The sequence below is a fragment of the Microtus pennsylvanicus genome, chromosome 10 (genome assembly GCF_037038515.1).
Source record: "Microtus pennsylvanicus isolate mMicPen1 chromosome 10, mMicPen1.hap1, whole genome shotgun sequence".
NCBI lineage: Eukaryota > Metazoa > Chordata > Mammalia > Rodentia > Cricetidae > Microtus > Microtus pennsylvanicus.
In genome coordinates, this window is record NC_134588.1 from 45,653,224 (window position 1) to 45,673,554 (window position 20,331).

General features: G+C 46.0%; 1 protein-coding gene across 3 annotated transcripts in view; it reads right to left on the bottom strand.

Moving 5' to 3' along the window:
• Positions 1-20,331, bottom strand: part of Rgl1 (ral guanine nucleotide dissociation stimulator like 1) — a 271,229-nt gene that overhangs the window by 39,288 nt on the left and 211,610 nt on the right. For all 3 annotated transcript variants that reach the window (XM_075988232.1, XM_075988230.1, XM_075988231.1), the window contains one exon: positions 14,237-14,314. In XM_075988232.1, the coding sequence (XP_075844347.1) occupies positions 14,237-14,314 (78 nt within the window). The remainder of the gene's footprint in view (positions 1-14,236; positions 14,315-20,331) is intronic.

The following is a 20,331-nucleotide window of genomic DNA, read 5'->3' on the forward strand; positions in this document are numbered from 1 at the left end:
GGGGAGCCACTGAACCCAAATGATTGAGGAACTCAGGACAAGCCCTGGGCACCACAACTGGAAGGTGAAGGGGGTGGGGGGTGATGTTGATAACGTTCTGTTGTTAGGAAAATCCACCCAAGGCAAACAGCTGATGAGAAGAGGATTTAGAGAGTACTCAAAGCAGTTTCCAAGCAATCTGAACACAACCCTCTAATTGTGGATTTGCTCAAATTAAAGACCACAAAACCAGGCTGTCGAGGTGACGCCCGACAACCTGAGTTCAGTGCTGGAAGGAGAAAAGCTTCTCTCAAAAGTTGTCCCCCGACCTCCACACCTGTGCGGTAGTATGCTCAGGTCACCCCTTCAGACTCACACACGTCAATGGATAAATGTAACAAAACACGTGTTTTAGGAGATACCTGGTCACCATCAGGCCAGAAATCCATCTGGTGGAAGAGAGATGTCTATGTTTGGGGGTGAAGGGGGAGAAATGAGTAAATTTAATCTTATAAACGTCATGGGGGGGCAGCACAAGCACAAAAATTTTCTCATGAAGTTATATCCTTGTTACTCAAGTTACAATGAGAACACACCTCAGGAACTATGGGATAGAGAAGTTAGGTCTGACGGATTAAACAGACCAAAAAACAAAAACAAAACAAAGAAAAGAAAAAAACAAAACCTTGGTAAGCAAGTTCTGCAACACGGTTTCCTCTGACAGATTTATAAAGGTACATCAGGTGCCATTGCTCAGAGACAGCCAGGGTCCTTTTGGGTGCTTGGCATGCTACACACACATCCTCAGTAACCCAGGGTGTTGCTTTAAGCTGGGGACAGCTTCTCCCTCGAAAGCAGAGTCAGAGCAACAAAAGGGGTCAACTGTTTGGAGTCCCATTATTCCACGTTTCATATTCAAAGAAGACTTCAAAGCACTCCAGGGTCAGATCCATGCCAGGCTGACTCCCTTCTCCAAAAACAGATACTCACCTCCCTGATAACACAACCTCACAGCAAAGACGTTCGCTGAAGCTGGCTGGAGAAGACAACAGGGGAGCCAGTGCATGCAGGGCATCCCAAGGCAAAGGCACCAACTCTGTGTGTGTGAGTGCGTGCATGCGTGTAGGTCACAGACTAACCTCCAGTGTCACCCCTCAGGACCTTGTTTGTTGAGATGGGGGGGGGCCACCACTAGGCTAGGCTGGCTGGCCAGCATGCTCACAGAATCTTTTGGTCTCTGCTTCTCCAGCACTGGGATGATAGACACATTTCACCACACCCAACTTCTTTAAAAGCATGGGTGCTGGGGACCCAACCAGGTCCCAATGCTTGTGCAGCAAGCATTCTACAGCCTGAGCTAGCTCTCCAGAAGCGCAGAAGGTTCTGGAGCTGGTTTGGAGTGGAGCTCAGTGATTGTCTGGCATGTACAAGGTATGTTTGGGTTTTGTCCACAGAATCACAAGAAGGACAATTATAATTATCTACTGTACTTCACACAAATTGCTTATATAATTAAAAACTAGAGTAAACGTTACTATCCACTGAGGAGAGCTGGAGCTGGCTGTGTGAACTGAACTCAGTGGCTTCATATTTTGAGGGCCCTCATACTATATTAATTATTGCTCCTTTTTGCTATCAAACTTAAATATCATAATTTTAAACATTTAGCAGCAGTCAATATTAGGAGAGTACGCGAAGGCCAGAGAGCGCAGACTGGGAGGTGTTTGCTAAGTGTGGAGGGGCAGCATAAAGGCTGGTGTGATAGAGAGACATACATATGTATGAAACTGTCAAAGAATAAATCAAAGAAAAGTCAAGCTATCATCTAATAATTAGTTTTTATGAAAAAATAACTTGTGATCAGTTTCCCTTCCTTTGGATAAGCAGTAAGCCCAGAATCACGAGGGGTACATAATTGGGGTGACACACCAGAACACAGAAAACCTGACATTGCATACATAGCTAGAGCTTTGTAAAAACACTTTTGTGATTCTTAAAATAAAGGAGAATTCATCACAACTCCCTCCCCACTTCAGTGAGAATACAGACTTCCAATGATACTGATAAAGACATACAAACTACAGAGCAGGGGAAGCGGGGGGGGGGGAGATAGAGACAGAGAGAGAGACACACCAGAAAGAGAGGGAGGGAGGGAAAAAGGGAGAGAGACAGAGAGAGAAGGAGGGAAGAAGGGAGGGAGAGAAAAGGAGGGAGGGAAGAAGACAGAGAGAGACAGAGAGAGAGAGAGATGGAGAGAGAGGTGGCAATTTCACAGCACAGGACAGAAATCAAAAGGAGCAGAGATGAGGTGAAAGCCGCCCTCCCTGTAACTGCAGTACTATGGTGGTTGAGGCAGGAGGACCACCTGGGTTCCAGGACAGACTGGATTACAAGGTGAGTTTCAAGTCAGCCTGGGTTACAAGGGGAAATCTTGTCTCAACAATACAAAGCAGAGGGGACTGGAGAAAGAAAGGAAAATGGAAATAAAGAATAGAAAAAAACTTACAAGTAAGTTAGTGATATTACTGTATCAATTACTGCTTAACTGATAGCAATTGCTCATTTAAAAATTACAAAATTGCAAAACAGTAATTTTCACAAATCTACACAAACTAAAAAGCAACGTGTCTACTCCACCTTGGAACCCATTCCAACCCCATGATTTGTTACCAGTTCATAGTATATGCTTCTAGGCATTTCTGGGGCTGCACACACACGTTCAGTATACATGGTGTATATAAATATATTTATATGCAAATATAAATCAACATCTTTTTCATTTGTCAGTATGTTACAGCCACCTCTGCAGTCACTGCCCCCACAGTTATCTTATGGTTCCCATGAACACCGTGTTCTACTGCACGGGCTCACATCTAAGAATCTAAGGATTCTTCTACTGGCAGGCAGATAATTTAAATAATTTTCAGGTTCTTGTGAGTATAAACAACTGTAAAATGTTTGTGTTGTTTATGCCTGTGTACAATTGTGAGTGGTTCCCCAAAGCATGTCATGCAGCCAGCGTCCAAGAAAAGTCGCAGATTCAAAAGAGCCACCAAAAGAGTAACCGTGGAGTGACCTTGGTCCCTATGAGACTCATGTCCCTTCTGTCCTTAGTCTAAGAGTTTTAACTGCTCGCCCATCTGCTCTAACAGTGACCTTGCTGCAGCTTAGCCTAAGGAGGTTTTCAGAGTTCAGTGCAATCTTAGACAGTAAAAGCATTTTCACGCAAAAGAGGAATAAAGGGGGGGAGAAAGAAGAAATCAGAGAAGAACAGAGACAGCGTAACTGAACACAAGCAGACCCTTGCCCTCTGATCAGCAGTGCTCCTCGGTGTGCCAGGGAAGGAGTTTTCTGGAAATGCCTGGATGCTTGCCCGAGGCTCACAGTAGCCTTATGTTTGCCAGGCCTGGGAAGAAACTTTCCATTCTCGATAGAACAAGCAGCAGATACAAATGTGGGGCTGTTAAGATTCCAAGAAGGAAAGGGACATCGCAAATATGACAGAGGAAAGGAGACAGCAGCTTTTCCGTCTTCCCGGCCTGGCTCCACTTCTCACCAGGACCGAATGGGAGGATTAGAGAAGCAGGAAGGGAGATCCTGGCTGCAGTCACACTGCACAGGCCAAGTGTGTCGATTCGACTGGAGAAGTCACTTGCTCCTGTGCACAGAATGAGAAGGGGCTGGGAGAAGGGAGACACAATTCCTCACCAGCAGGACCGCCTGTCAACTTGGAGTTTGTTCTTTTAGTCCCACTGACCCCTAACTGGAGAAGGGATAGAAAACACCTGCATCTACCTGCCACTGATCAGTGGTGATTTCAAATGACATATCAATAGGACCTTCTGAGACACATTAAGAGAGACATAACTGATAATATGATTACAATGACCTACCAAAGGTCACAGAAGAATGGGACTAAAAAGGATGAATGGCTTGATGAGATCAGCTCATGGAAGTCAACTCAAATAATTTGCCACCAATCACAGAGACAAGCTGTGCCTCAACATCTATAATCCCACACCTGCTGGAAGAAGGCCACAGCTTTGAACAAACACTACACACAGCACTTGTGGGCAGGACCACATGCACATACAAATACCCACCCATGAACACACCACCCCAAAGGACACACGAAGACATACAAACTAGAGTATTAACCAGAAGACGTGATCTCTAAAACTGGGTGGAGACTGGAGGAGGGACTGAAACCAGGTGGAAAGATTGGGATGCTGCCACAGTCTACTTTAAGGAGGACCACTGAGGCCTCCCTCTTTCCCAGGGCAACTCTTCTGTGGGTTACTGTAGCACTCCTCTGTCTAAAAGGAGGGGTGAATCTAAGTAGACACACCAGACAGGTGACCAACGACAACAGCCATTTTCTACCTCAGGCATTCTTGGCAAGAATCACCTTCCCTGCCTATTGCAAAAGGACTCACAGGGAGGACTCACAGAGCACCAAAGCAGCAGCTGTGTGGAGGACTCACAGGGAGGACTTACAAGGTACCAAAGCAGCAGCTGTGCTCCAAGCACAGACTGACAAACCCATGGAGTGTGAGTAAATATAGAAAATTATCCTAAAATTCCAATGGCAACTAAACACTCTAGAGTCAATAAGTCTAATACAAAGTTTTTGGGGTACATCATCTTTTCCATGATGTGTAATTGCCAAAACTAAGATCACCGCTACAAGAAAAGAATAATGCTATCTTTTCGGAGGTATTTTTTTCCTGCCCTAGAATCTATTTGAGATGATAACATATTATACTTAATCACTGCCAGAAGATAAGACACAGAAACTTTCGGAAAAACAGCAGAATGTTTCCTTATTCTAGGGCACTCTCTACAGACCTGATCACCGCCTTGAGCAAACAGAAAGAGCAATCCAAAAGCACCACGCACCTCTTAGGGAACGTGGCTGTGCCTTTGCCAAGCCTTGCTGGTGGGTGTAAAGTACTTTGTTAACCTTGAACCTGATTGGGCTGGACCCTCCCACCTTGTTCTCCAAGTCTCAAAATGGTTTTCCTCTACCTCAGGGTAGATTGCCAGACAGAGGCTGCCAGCAAGATGGTTTCCCTGTTGACAAAGAACAAAGGAAGGGAGGGACAAAGTTTCTCCCCCTCTCCTTCCCCAAGGATTGGAAACATTACTATCTGGACTTGTCAGGGTCATCTTGCCTCAGCTTCCTGCACTTTCCATTGTCACACTGTGGTGTTTGTGGTAAACAAGGATTAAAACACTGTGGTGGGATTGGAAGGAGGGGCTGTGACAAGGGCTGGGGGTGCGAACAAAGGCAACAGCAAGATCTAAGCACAGAGCGGGTGGACATGGTGGACAGGGCAAGGTCAGTTAAAAAGACAAAAAGCCTCAAGGGAAGAACAAGAAGCAGGAAGGCACACAGGGGTAACTGAGCTGTGTGAGGTAGGGGCAGCATGAGGTGCCTGAAACAGATTACCCAAAGTCAAGGTTGCTCACGCATCTGTCTTTCATTCCCACACTTAAGAGAAATATTTTCATTTTTACCACAGGGGAAGAATTAAAGGATCCATGACGCAGAGAGCCTGGCCTTGGCTAAACCAAGCACTCTCACGTACTGTGCGACCCTGGACATGCTCCTCAGATGCCCAGGCTACTCTCTGGTAGCTGGAAGAACGGTATAACAGGTCATCAGGAGAATTTCCAGAGTGCACAGTGCACCCTTACTACGCAATCAAAAACTTCTAGCTATTATTAGAAAGGAGCATCGACCACTCACCAAAATTATCCCTTCAGACCCCGACAGCTCCCTCTCCAGCTCCCCACAGTCTGAGAAGGGAATTTATGCTCTATAAACAGGGGCTTCTGTTTAAAACCTGCTGAAGTTTCTGCCGTTTCCCCGTGGATGGAGATTCCGTTGGTGGTGTCCGGTGCTACTGGGTAGCAAGGACAGAAGCAAGCCCTCCTTTGCTGCTGGCTTGGCCTTCCTTCATCTTTCCAGACCATCTCCTTCCACATTTCACAGCAGCTGCTTGGGGACCCCACTAGGGGTGCTACAATAAAGCCAACAGCTGGGCAAAACTGTGGGAATTAAAGGCATTAATGCCAAATTGTCTGGGTTTTCAGGTACCAATGTGCTCCCCTTACTGTGAAGTACTAACGGGAGAGGAACCATAGGCAAACACCATGCCTGTTCCTAAATGGGAAGCCCCCGAGAGCAAACCACCGAGGTGGGAAGCCCAGCTGAACCTGACTCCAAATCCTTGGCACCGAACTAAGCCAAAGCACACAAGTTTGATGAAACTTCAACTGATGAACCCATGAGGTGAGAGCAAGACCTCAGCACATCTGTGAAGGACAAGGGAAAACAAGGTAACTAAGAGAGCACCGTGCATAGCTGAGAACACCGCAGGTAGGCAGCAAAGGGAGTGGCTAGTGTAGCAGGGGTCAGAGCATGGTTTTCACTGTCTAGGCACTGAGCTGAGTAGCCACAGACATGGCTGCTTGTGATGTCCGTTAGACTCTTTCCAACAGGGAGAAAATCCCAGCATGGGGCTGGAGAGATGGCTCGCTGGTGAGGAGTTCTTACAGAGGACCTTTGGTTCCCAAGAGCCCACATGGAGGCTCACAAATGCCTGTAAATACAATTTTAGGAGATCTCTTCTGGCACCCTAGGGCATTTCACATACAAGGTGCACAGACAGACATGCAGGCAAGACACCCATACACATATAACAAACAATACATAAATCTTAAAAAATAAAACAAAATACTGCCAGTTCGCTGATTTTCTTCACGTCGAATCACGGGTTTAAATTCAGTTTAAATCACTGATTCCTGTTCTTCGGTTACTAGAGCACCAATTTCTGCTCTGGAGATTGCTACCCATGACCCACAAAAACTGGGATGATGTTTTAAATGACAGTTTTTATCTTTCTTTGCTCTCTACGGATATTTAAAGACAACAACTTTCTCTTTAATGTGCATACTGCTCCATTTCTTCTCTTTTACTTAAAAGATATATATATATATATATATATATATATATATATATATATATTCCTTTCACATTATAACCTCAATTCTTCAAAATTTGGAGGTTTTACTATTCTCAATGTACTGCTGGTGTAGTGTTTTGTTTTGTTGTGTTTTCTATTGAGACTGACTCTTACTGTGTGTCCAAGGATGGCCTTAAACTGAAGTCTGATGATATTGCAGGTGTATATCTCCATGCCTGATTCTGCTGTTTTATGTCTCATTTTTGAGGTTCCCCCTCAAATCTCGGCTTTTCCCATTTTCTTTACAATCACTCAACTTCAATTGCCTTCTTAGGGCATCTGGATTTTCTGGAATGACTACTGATTGCAAACATTCCAGGAAGAGTTTTCAAATACTTTCTGCTGCAATTTCCCCAGGCACCAATAACTCCAGCCTTCAACTTTTCTCTAAAGTGTGCCTGACATATTGGACTGATACTGTTTGCTAGCTTCCTCACCAGTCCCTGCGCCAGCGTCAGTACCCCCAGCTTCTGGGAAAGATTGCATTTGTATCTTCTGAACGTGTGGAAGGGAAATGGATGATTTCAACAGTTTGGAGATGGCTATGGTAAAGAGTTTGAGAAAACAGAACTTGGCATTCCAAGAGGAAGGGGCGATTCAATTAAAGAAAAGGAAACAGGAGCTATTTCGACATTAAAGAGTTCTGATTAAAGGGAAGCAATAAAGCATCAAGGCCTGGGAAGTTTTAAATCTCTTTAAATAAAGTTATACACACATTTTCTCCCCTGTCTCCCTCTACACACATACATACATACATACATACACACACACACACACACACACACAGAGCAATCGCATACATTGCAAAGAACTCGTGATGTAAAAGCTAGACCGTTACTGTTCCTTCCTTCTTTGCATTTTCTCTTTGGAGTTCAATGGCTGCAGTAAATCTGTCCTATGAAAAGTTCCTTCTTCCTATCTGGTTCAAATTTTGCTGTTGGAAAAGACAACATTTTATCATGTAAAAATGCCAACAGGAGGGTGAAGAGAGCACAGGTGAAATGAATGTGAGCAGGACTGTTTTCTTCCAGAATAGGAAGTAGGCTTCCTGATTCTCAAATAATACCCATGTTTAGGAGTCCTAAGATAAAAAACAAAACAAAACAAAACAACAACAACCAAAAACCCAGAACAGCCCACCTTATTCTCCACATAGGCCTGGTCTGAACACCAGTCTGCCACCCATGTGGCAAGGGTCTTAAAAACTAGAAGCCATGGAAACAGAATTCTTGGCAACCCGAGACTCTCGTTGAGCCAGCTGGCCTTGGGAGTTCTGGATACGACACAGAGCTGGGCAGGGCACTCCATGGGTTGGAGTCACTCTGAGCAATCTGTTAACATTTTTAAACCCGTAAAAAACACGAGTCAGAGTGAGTTCAAGGCACCACAAACCAATCTTTCATCTTAAGGCTTCATCTGATTTTCATTTTTTCCATCTTTATGGTCGCTGCTCTGCTAGCTTGAATAGATCCATAGTTACAATATCAGAATCGAATGGCAACTTGGTACATGGAGGTTTATATGAAGTGTAAGGATCCCCATTCAATTTACAGCGAAAACTGAAAAAGCAAACAGTTTGTGTTCATAGCTATATCCAATAGTGATTCCCTGTTCCTACTTCCAGTTCAGCCCAGGTCCACAGAAACTGAAGGCAATGGCCCCGCAGTGGGCTGTTTAGTTTTCAGAAAGCCACTGGATTCCTGCTGCGTGCTGCCACCTGAAGTCACAAGGGAACGGAGGCCATCAAAGGAGAAGTGTGCTGTCGTGTCTCCTCCCATACACACACACACATACACACAGTGTCTCAGCTCAGCTCCTCACAACTGCGGTGAGCAGCTGTCAGGCATGATTCGATAAGCAAGTCAGGGCCGGCTCCTCTTTTCTGACATCTGCTTCTTCAGATGGAAAAGCAGTCAGGGGAATGTCTCAAAAGTCTAATACAGTATTTGGACCACAACTCCGATTTTGGTTTCTGAAAAACTAAATACATTTTCTGCTAGCTCTCACTGTCTTGAAGAGGACTCGGATAGTGTATGCTCCAGGAGTTCAAGTTTCAGATGAAAACTCTGAAACTCGGAGACGTAACGTGACTGCACAGAGGCCACGTAGCTAGTGAGGGACAGAGTGACGGAAGGGAGGCGGGCTAGTGAGGGATGGAGTGACGGAACGGGAGGTGGGTAGTGAGGGACAGGGTGACGGAACGGGAGGTGGGCCTTTACCTTCCATGTGGCTGGGCCTAGACCACCTCAGTATTTTACTCACCTAACTGAAAAAAGGAACACAAATGGATAACGAGCATGCTTGGAGCTGCCCTGGTGTGATAACTGAAAAGTTTCTGCACCCCAATAAGCCTCTCACTGACACAATAATCCAAATCAGACCAAATGAGACTGAATTAGAAAAAGCCCAGGTTTAATGGTTACAAAGGCTCCCGGATGGCTTTCTAGCCCCCCAGAGAGGAGATAAGAAAGGAAGACCAGAAAACCACGCGTTTGTTCTGGGGGCGGGACTGTTTAAATACCCCGTGGGAGTGGTCTTGAGCATCTCTGGGGAGAGGTCATCTGTTGGCAGGCTTTCTCAGGGGCAGAGTCTGGACTGAAGCAGCTCCTGGGAGGGGGCTTGGGATAGAGCTTCCATCCGAACATTCCAGACTCTTTGGATATCTGGATGCCAGGGGCTGGGGTGAAGGACAGCCCCGTCCTCTGCGTTCTAAGATGTTTAGTACTAGCCTTGCTCTCTACCTACTGATGCCAGCAGCAACTACCCCACTTAGGCACAACGAAGTGTCTCCAAATGCTGGTTAATGTTCTCTGGAGGACAAAGCCACCCAGTGACAACCAGTGTCACAAAACCATGCTCTCTACACCCCACTGGCCAAGAGGAAGCTGCTCCAGGGGACAGAGGTGTGGGGTGCTGGAGGGATCTGCAGGGTCACATACAGATGCGGGAGGTGCTTCCCTGGTTTCTCCTCAGGAAAACAAGCAGTGTCCATCTTTGGAGGTGGACATTGCCAGGAGAGCCACAAGAAAAGACAGAATAAAAAGATAATGGGGACATGGAATACTAATTAATAAAACGAGAAAAAATGGAAGAAAGAAAGAAGTCACCAGAGAGAAAAGGCTTTAACCTTCCGGAGTCTGGGGGACAGAGTGACCTATTATAAAATAAAGCACTATGCGTTCATGAGGCATAGTTCTTTCAAAAAGGCAACTCAGTTTGAGCAAAGGGGTCAAGAACTTTCCACCCAGTCATCGCAAGGCCTTGGGAAAGGACTATTGTCCCCAGATGACGGACCCCTCAGGGGAGTTCTGTGTGAAGCTCTTTGTTAAGGTCTCATGTGCTTACGGCTCTAAAGCCCTATAAAACAGCTTAGCCTGGAGTTTCACCCACATTTGAGTTCCGGGTGTACCATGAAGTTCAGTGGGACTTTAAAGTAATGAACACGGCTTTTCACATCCAGGGTACAATCAATTTTCCTAACTGCTACTTTCCCCAAACCTATTTAATCTTGAACCACCCTCTGGGAAGCAGAAAGGCTGTGGGCATGTTTCAGACTGTACTCTTTTCGGCTATTCCTGTGGCTAACTGAACAGTAATTGCAGATTTGATGGGCTCCCAGCATTTGTGGCTGACAATGCTTCTTCTCACTGAATCCACACACAGGTCAGCACACCTGTCACACCAGCCTCCAGATTCTCTTCTGGATATTCTCACAAACACCCACTACCAACAGGATCCTCTTGAGAATCATTTTAGTGCCCTTTCATGGATGAACAAAAACAATTTTAAATACTCTAATCTCGTGGTTTCAAAACCTGAAAGTTCTTAGGACTCACTCCAGGATCTGAAGCTGCAGATTCTCGTCCATCAGGTCAGGCTAGACCAACGGTTCCTAATACTGTGACCCTTTAATACAGTTCCTCATGCTGTGGCGATCTCTGACCACAAAAATATTTTAGTTGCTACTTCATAACTGTAATTTTGCTACTGTTATGAATCATAATGTAAATATCTAATGTGGAGGGTATCTAATATGCCACCCTTGTGAAAGGGTCATTCAACAACCTCTGCCCCCAGGTCACAGCTGGCAGGTTGAGAACCACTGGGCTAGAAGCTGCTCACCTTCATTTCTAAAGATTTTCCTGAATGCTGAGCTGCTGGTCCTCAGTACACTGTGGGCATGGATGACTCCAGGCCCAACCCATTCTGATGGCCAATGTCATAATGTTTCCTGCCTGCACAAAGACTGTATGAACGCTGGCCCGCAGCTCACATTCTTCTGTGAGCGATTAGCCCTTCACAGTGTAGCCTCAGACGAGCATCAGCCCACAGACTCTCCTGACCCACATGCAACGTCACGAAGTAACCCCAGCAACTCTCTCGCTTCTCAGAACTCCACACACACTGAATTTCCCTGATGGGCCCTGCTAGTTCCTCCGCCTGGACAGCCACTGCCCACGTCTTGGCCATTCTTCAGACATCACCTCGTCTCTTAGCCCATCTCCTGTAGCAGTAATGTAATGGTGTCTCCTACCATACCTTGCCCTGGACTTCTAAATATGTACATTACTGTGTCTACTTTTCTGCATTAAAATTACAAAAAAGAAATGTAAGATGTATAGATCCTACTTGGGGGTTAAAAAGAATGTTTTTCTGATTTTCACACCCATAGTCCCTAAAGCGTGGGAAACATCAGTGAATCTTGCAGAGAGTTAAAAATTACACAGGAAAGCTCAATTCTGTTTCCACTCTCTGGTTTTTGACCGCAAATGAGCATTTAGCAGTAAAGATTACGTTTGGGTCCCAGAGTATCCATCCCATCTGCTCCAGACCACAACCCGACAGTGGCCATTTCTCCAGTATCTTCTAGATCATTCTCACCAGTGTAAACAAGTGTCCATTAAAGCAAACCACACGTGATAAACAAACCCAAATGCCTTTCTAATCACCAGATTGCATGCTGTGAGATGTCTGAATCCCCATTTATGGCACACCTGTTCCTCCCTGTCCACACTTCCACACCTCTATCCACCAAAACCTCGTGTCCTCACCGCTGTGACCCACAGTACCGCTGGGCAGGAAGTCACCTCTCAGACCCCACTGCACTTGGTAAGTGGCAGCACTGGAACGGGGGTAACCCCTCTGCAACCCCCTTCACACATCTTCTGAGGCGCAACTACCTCTTTCGTCTTCTCACTACTCTGCTCACCCCCACAGCTGCTCTAGTCTCCTTCAACAAACCTTTTCTTTTCACTAACTCAAAACAATAACGGGAACCAAGGGCCAGCCTCTGGACCTTCTCTCCTCCGGTTCTTCCCTTTAGTTCCCAGATTCCAGCCAACATTAAATACCACTAGGCGGTTCAAGTGAATATTGCCATGCAGACAGCTCAGTGAGACCAGACTCACTGATTACCTCAAAATTAACATCTAAGATTCATTTGCTGGCACACACTCCCACCAAATTTGATCCCCACTCCCAGGTGTGTGTAAAGTTCTATTATAGCCCCTGTTGGTGTCCAAGCCCCTCTCTGTCTTCCAGATCAGCTATCTGTTTTAGTATCTGCACAAGCAGAGTACCTTGGTCCTTGCTTGAGTCCAGACTCCCATCACTCCTCGCCTGGGCCCTTACAAAAGTGCTAACCAGGCTCCTTGCCTCTATCCCCATTGCTAACCTACTTGCCACGTAGAACCACGGCTAGCCTGAAAACTTAGGGTGCAGTGCTGTTCTCAATGCCTTCTGCGTGCTTTTTACCTTCCTCAGAATCGAATTCAATGTCCTGCCCCAAGGTCCCTCACATCCTCACTTTATGTGCACCACCAACTTCTGAGTTTCATCCTGAGCAGCTGCCGTGCCATTTGCTGTGCTGCATCTCCACCCTGAGCACCTGCCAGTCATCTGCTGCATCTCCTCCCTGAACACCTGCCAGTCATCCGCTGCATCTCCACCCTGAACACCTGCCAGTCATCCGCTGCATCTCCACCCTGAACACCTGCCAGTCATCCACTGCATCTCCACCCTGAGCACCTGCCAGTCATCTGCTGCATCTCCTCCCTGAGCACCTGCCAGTCATCCGCTGCATCTCCACCCTGAGCACCTGCCAGTCATCCGCTGCATCTCCACCCTGAACACCTGCCAGTCATCCACTGCATCTCCACCCTGAGCACCTGCCAGTCATCTGCTGCATCTCCTCCCTGAGCACCTGCCAGTCATCTGCTGCATCTCCTCCCTGAGCACCTGCCAGTCATCCGCTGCATCTCCTCCCTGAACACCTGCCAGTCATCTGCTGCATCTTCACCCTGAACACCTGCCAGTCATCCGCTGCATCTCCACCCTGAACACCTGCCAGTCATCTGCTGTTTCACTGTATCACTCTATCCCCACCTGGGAGCCTCCTCCATATCCTCTCTGCCTAGACATCACAGGGCTTGGCTCGCACCTCATACCACTGTTCTCCAGTGTCACCAGATCAAAGACCCTCTTCCTGGCACCTGCATGAGGCTGTGCTCCACCAGGGCTTAGACACTTCCTTGCTGCGTTCTTCTTCTCCACTCTTGTGGTTATTCTGCTCCTCCCTCTGCTAAAATACAAACTTCTGAACAGCTAAGACTATTCACTTGTTTGATTTCCTTGTTTATTTTAGATCCCTTCAAAGACTACCTGGTAAAGGGTAGATGCACAATGCATTATTCCTGGGTAAATAAGTGAGTATTGATTTTCTTAAAATGTGGGTAATTTTAAAAACCTTTTAGATATACTTATCTTACTCTATTTTATTTTTGTATGACTATCTTGTCTGTGTATCACGTGCCTACCTGGTACCTTCAGAGGTCAGATGAGGGAATCGGATCCCCAGGAACTGGAGTTACAGATGGTTGAGTCACCATGTGGGTGCTGGGAATTGAACCCGAGTCCCCAGCAAAAGTAACAAGTGCTCTTAACTGCCGAACCCTCTCTCGAGCCCTGGCATATGCGTATTATGGGGGACATCATAGTAGCACCCACTTCAAAGGAGTAAATAATTCTGCTAAACTACTTCGTTTTCATTGGAGAAAATGTCTCAGTCATACAGCTCAGGCTGGCCTCAAATCCATGCCTCTCCTGCCTTGGTCTCACAAGTGTTGGGATTGCAGGCATGCAGCACTGTGCTCATGCACCCTGAGCTCAGCTAAGATACTGCCCTGACTGACAGCTCGAGACACGCTAATGAGGAAGAAGACACTCACTTCCGGATCACGGCCTTGGACTCTGACGAACTTTGACTTCCATCTTCTTCACAGTTTGGGCCTGTCAGGTCTCCATACCTTTAAAGATGAAAAAAGGCAAACAGAATCCGTCAGCAGACTGTTCCATAGAACTTCAAGCACAAAGTACCGTGTCAGGGGAAGTAAGGAAATAAATATACACGAAGGGGCATCAACATGAAGTAGCATTAGCGACAATACGGGATAGATGGACCAGCACACTCCAAACAGAGCCAGATTTAACCATAACACTTCTTGAAAACATTCTCCCAATTCTCCACAGTTCCTGTAATTTCTCCTATACAACAGGGCTTCATGTTAGCAAGCGCATTAGACAGCACAAGCTATAGGGAAGGCAGATTCCAGGTGAGCTCTCTCTCACAAGCTTATTCCCACCCTCTGCCGTCTCTGCATCACAGAGACACAGCTGTGTGCCATACTTCCAGACTTGGGCCACGCATGGGGGCAAAAATGCATCCACGAGACACTGGGGAGTGTTGTCTTCTTTTGGATAGATCAGTGTTGGAGGATCCTGGAAATAACCGTGGACCTCAAAGGCTGGCATGGAGATGAAGGCTGAAGAAAACAGTCTTGTGTTGCTGGCACCAGGATAGCAGATGTGACTATACCTCCACCAAGCCGGGCTGACCTAGACCCAGTAGCTGAGAAGAGGGGAACAGGGCTCCTTCTTTTTGGAAAGTAGTCAGTGTTTAGAATTTATGATTTTGCTTGTCACAGACTCAAATTTTTACTGAATAAGTTGATCAATTGCTAAGTATACTACTAGTTTTTATTTCACGTTCATTTTGCACTAATATGTCACATTTTGTTGGAGATATGGCTCAGTGGTAGAATGCTTTGTCCAAGGCCCGGATGCAGAGTTCAATCCCCAACTCTGCAAGCAAAGTAAATTGACACCCAGTCCCTAAGGAAGACACCATTAACTCAGAAGGGCTGGACTACTTCTGCAATTCCTCCTGCCAACAAGAATGAATTCAGAGAGTACCTGGAATTTAAAAAGCTGTTTGTCCCCCCAAGGTTTTGATACCAGAAAATCTATATTTGCTAGGTTTACATTTTTAAAGAGCACACTTTGTCTTGTATAATGGGATTAAAAGCTTCAGTATCCTATGGCTCGTTGTTCCTAGCAATTACAAATTCTTTACAAAATAAAAGCCCCCCATCTGCTTTGACTGATTGACAGCCCATCTGGTATCCCATTACCCCCATCCTGACAAGTTCCAGGTTGTGCCTTTAGGCAACACACACAGAGACACACAGACACACACACACACACACACAGAGACACACAGAGACACACAGACACACACACAGAGACACACAGACACACACACAGACACAGACACACACACACACACACACACACACACACACACACACACACCCCTGCTCCTTTCTCCGCCTCATCAGCCTTACAGGTTTCTTGACTGCACAGGGGTATTTCCATGGTCCCGACCCTCCTGCCCTCTTCACCCCGTGTGGCACTTGCTAGGTGAGCATTTCCGGGGCTGCCTTCGGCTCTTCCTGAGACAGGAGTTCAGCCAGATTAAGATTTCCTCACCCCACATTAGCCAGGCAGGGTGGGAAATGAGGCTCCCGGTAAACAAACAAAGTGAGATTCTTTTGGCTCTTCCCTTTGACCACCAACCATCGTGAACAGTGTCCTCACGTGGCCTCATGGAGGATTTTGTGGTTTGCTGAAGTGGGAGAGACTGGGGAGGGGCAGGAAAGAGGGGGCCATTTGCAAGACCTCCGTGCTTTTCACCTCTAACTGAAGCTTACTAAACAGGGCACTTGATATTTGTTTTGTTCTGTTAATTTGTCTATTAGTGTTCTCCCTGCGAATGTCTTTTATCTAGCAACCACATAAAAGAACTGGGAACTGCGAGGGATATAAATAGAAAAGGAACACACACTTTCAAAGAAGAGATTCACATTCTGCTCTGATAGCTTTCTTCCCACAGAGGGTTTAACTCAGTTTCCAGACCATCCAGGGTTTCTGTCTCTAGTTTCTCGTGCTCTCCTGCTCTTTTCTGGTTCTTCTTGGAGCTGAGGTGGAGGTTGGGTGGCAGCAACACCTCTTTCAGTTCCTCCACCACAATGCGATGCCGCAGTGTACTGTCAGGGGTGCGAGAAGGACTAAGCAAGCATTCCTGCACATTAATTAGCCTGTTACCATTGACGATGGCTAAGATCATACAAGTATCCATTCTTTTTGCTGCCAGAGTGTCCACAGTTCACAACCAGGGCCAAGGTGATGGTCTAAAAATAACGCAGAGGCCTCCAAGAGCTGTCTATTATCAGCCATGGGTTTGAAGGGCACAGGCCAGTTGCTCAAATCTTGCTCCATCTGACCCATGGGGAAAGAAAGCCTCTGGCTCTGCGTTTCTACATTCCTGAGTTCAAATGCTTCTCCTTGCTTCTCCTGTTTCAATCCTGCCTCTAACTACCACACACTTTGGGTTAAAGCAGTTCAACAGCCACTTAACTAATCTGATCTCTTGGAGTCTACCCAGTCATCACAACTATCCTGTTCAAGGAAATCAGACCCAGGCCTTCTCCATTCAGACCCCTCCCATGATTCCAATCATTCTCACGCCTCTCACAAACCCTGAAATCGTCCGCTCACTGTGCTCTGCCCATAACGCCCACATGGCCCCTCACTCACTGCTGGCCATGGCCTCTACCTGCCCTATCCACCATCAGTCATCCCCTCCGCCTCATGACTGTCACTGTTCCTGTCACTTCCCACGACAGGCTCCCTCAGCCTTGGGTCTTTGCTGCTGCCTTCTCTGGACATCCCATTTAAAGTGCAACCTGGCTCTAATGCATGCCCTTAGCCACCTGCCTCTCTACAGTTTTTAGTATCTTTTAATGCTATATAAGGCCAATGTTTTCCTGTGGGACATTCACTAGATCATGAGCTATATGTAAGTGGCATTTTTGACTCTGGTGCTCACTGCTCTTTGGAGCTTAAGACAAGGCAGTCAGTGTTCTAGCAAGGCCAGAGTGGACACAATAACAGGCTGCTCCAATACTAGGTTCAGAGGCCATAAAAGTACCATCTGCCTCAACTCACAAAGGGCCTTAACCTGTCTGTGCTCTCATTTCTTTTTTTTTTTTTTGTTTTTTTTTGTTTGTTTTTTTGTTTTGTTTTGTTTTTTCGAGACAGGGTTTCTCTGTGGCTTTCGAGCCTGTCCTGGAACTAGCTCTGTAGACCAGGCTGGTCTCGAACTCACAGAGATCCGCCTGCATCTGCCTCTGCCTCCCAAGTGCTGGAATTAAAGGCGTGTGCCACCATCGCCCGGCTCTGTGCTCTCATTTCTAAGGGTGTAGGAACATAAAACATTCATTTGAAACTTTAGCTATGATCATTGAAAACATCCAAAATTAACAAGAAAAAAGGTTTAAGATGTCTGAAGAGAGACCCTGAAGTGGTTGTAGGATGAAGCCGCAAAGGTGTCTGTTCAGACAAAAAGGTGTGAGAGCCTTCTAGAATTGAAGGCACTGGGCATGGGTGACTGTCTACTCTTGGTGCCCTTCTCATTGTTATGAAGAATTAATGTTCTACAGGAAAAACAAAATGTATCTAGCTTTGGAATGGAGAGCTCTTTAATGTTCATGTCAGAATTGGTTTTACCAGACCAGGACCGCCTCTTTGATGTTTCCCTGAACCTGCTCACGGCTTCCCATCAAAGTCCAAGGGGGTAAAGAGAGTGCGCGTGGGTAAATGCTTAATTAGTGGCAGCAGAAAAGCTACAGACAAACCTGTCAACAATGTCAGCTCCAATTCCCACAAAGCCTCCTTAGGCCTTATGATCAAAGCCCAACCCCCTTAGGCTACCACGGAGCAAGTGCTCTCCTTTATAAAACTTAAATCAAAAACCAAATAGCCAGATGACTCTTGACATGGTTTTCTCTGTTGTCATCAGGCAAAAAGACAGATTTACAAATGCCTTGTGCAGTATGGCTGGGACCAGTTATTTACTGTAGCCTAAAAAAGTTACCTGACTAAGAGGGGAAGAACCATGTTTAAATAAGGAAGAGCCATCTCTAAGGGTTTTCTTATTCCTTCTTTTTAAAATTTATTTTTATTTTAATTATATGTTCATTGGTGTTTTGCCTATATGCATATCTATGTGAGGGTATCAGAAGCCCTGCAACTGGAGGTACAGAGAGATATGAGCTGTCATATGGGTGCTGGGAATTGAACTCAGGACCTCTGCAAGAGCAGCCAGTGCTCTTAATTTGAAACCTATCTGATGTGAGATTCCCCTCTGTATACTATGAATATGTTTTATTATCACTGGTTAATAAAGAAGCTGCTTTGACCTGTGGCAGGGCAGAATATAGCTAGGCGGGAAAACTAAAATTGAATGCAGAGAGAAAGAAGGAGGAGTCAGGCAGATGCCATATAGTGCTGCCTAATAAGTAACATGCGCAGTAACAAACCATGATTTTCATGGTAAGACATAAAATAATAGAAATGGGTTAATTTAAGACGTAAGAGCTAGCTAGGAATATGCCTGAGTCATTGTCCAAACAGTTTTCTAATTAATATAGTTTCTGTGTGATTATTCAGGTCTGGGAGGCTTGGAAACAAAAAACGCCATCTCTGCCCACACCCATCTGAGCAGATGAAATATCTAACGTATCTGAAGTGAGGCATGCCCAGGGCATTGGGAGTTCAAAGAACTCCCGAGATATCCACAGACACTGTCTCTCTGTAGAGGGATCCATCGAAACACCCAGGAACATCTCAACAGAAGCTGCCAGGATGGGGTCATCCTGAAGAATGTTGTGAGCCCTACTTGATGCTGGCGGGTGAGCCACTGGCCATAGCAGGTCACTTGCTATGTATGCCAGGAGCTGTGCCCACTGTTCTTTGTGGACTGTTTCCTTCAATTCCCATAATCATCCTACCAAGTGGCATCAGTGTTCCAATTTCACAGAGGGTAAAGTATGACCCAGAAAGTTTACATAATAACCCTGGACAGTACCCCTGGTAAGTGAAGCAGAGATTTGAACCTTGACAGGCAGGCCCTGGGCCCAGTGCTAAGCCTATGCCCTCCCATGCAAGCTGTAAGGCCCTATCTACTTGTTCATTTTATAAACCTGTTCATTGATTAGTGAACTCACTGTTTGGCTCAGTTATCACTGGATGAGGATTGCTTATCAAGGACTATATCCAGGTACTTACTATTCTAGACATTAAGAATTAAGCAGCAGGGGCTAGGGAAATGGCGCAGTGGGTATAAGTACTTCCTAAATGAACATGGTGATCTCAGTTCAAATCCCTAGTAGCCATGTAAAAAGCTGGGCATGGCTGCACACAATTAAAACTCCTGTGGAAGATGGAAACGGTACAATTGACGAGGGGGCTATCTCCAGATCCAGTGAAAGACACTCAAGAGGACAAGAGAACCCTCAAAAGAATGAAGTGGACAGAGCAGGATGCCTAACATCCTCCTCCTGGCTCTGCATGCCCTCCACTCGCCCACACACCACACACACACACCGAACACATATCAACACACATGTACACACACACCAAACACATATCCACACACATGTACACACACACCAAACACATATCCACACACATGTACACACACACCAAACACATATCCACACACATGTACACACACACCAAACACATATCAACACACATGCACACACACTGAACACATATCAACACACATGCACACACACTGAACACATATCAACACACATGTACATACACCAGACACATATCAACACACATGCACACACACCGGACACATATCAACACACATGTACACACACACCAAACACATATCAATACACATGTACACACACACACCAAACACATATCAACACACATGTACACACACACACACACCAGAAAAAAGGAAGGATGAAGAGTCAACAACCCCAATCTATTTCCATGAAGCTCACACTGTACTGATGGGTTCTAGAGAACTATGAAGTAATTAGTCACACATGCTCAGAGTGAAACAGTGGAGAAGCAGGCAATGGTATCTAGGCACCATGGAGGGTTAGAAATTGCTGCTTCA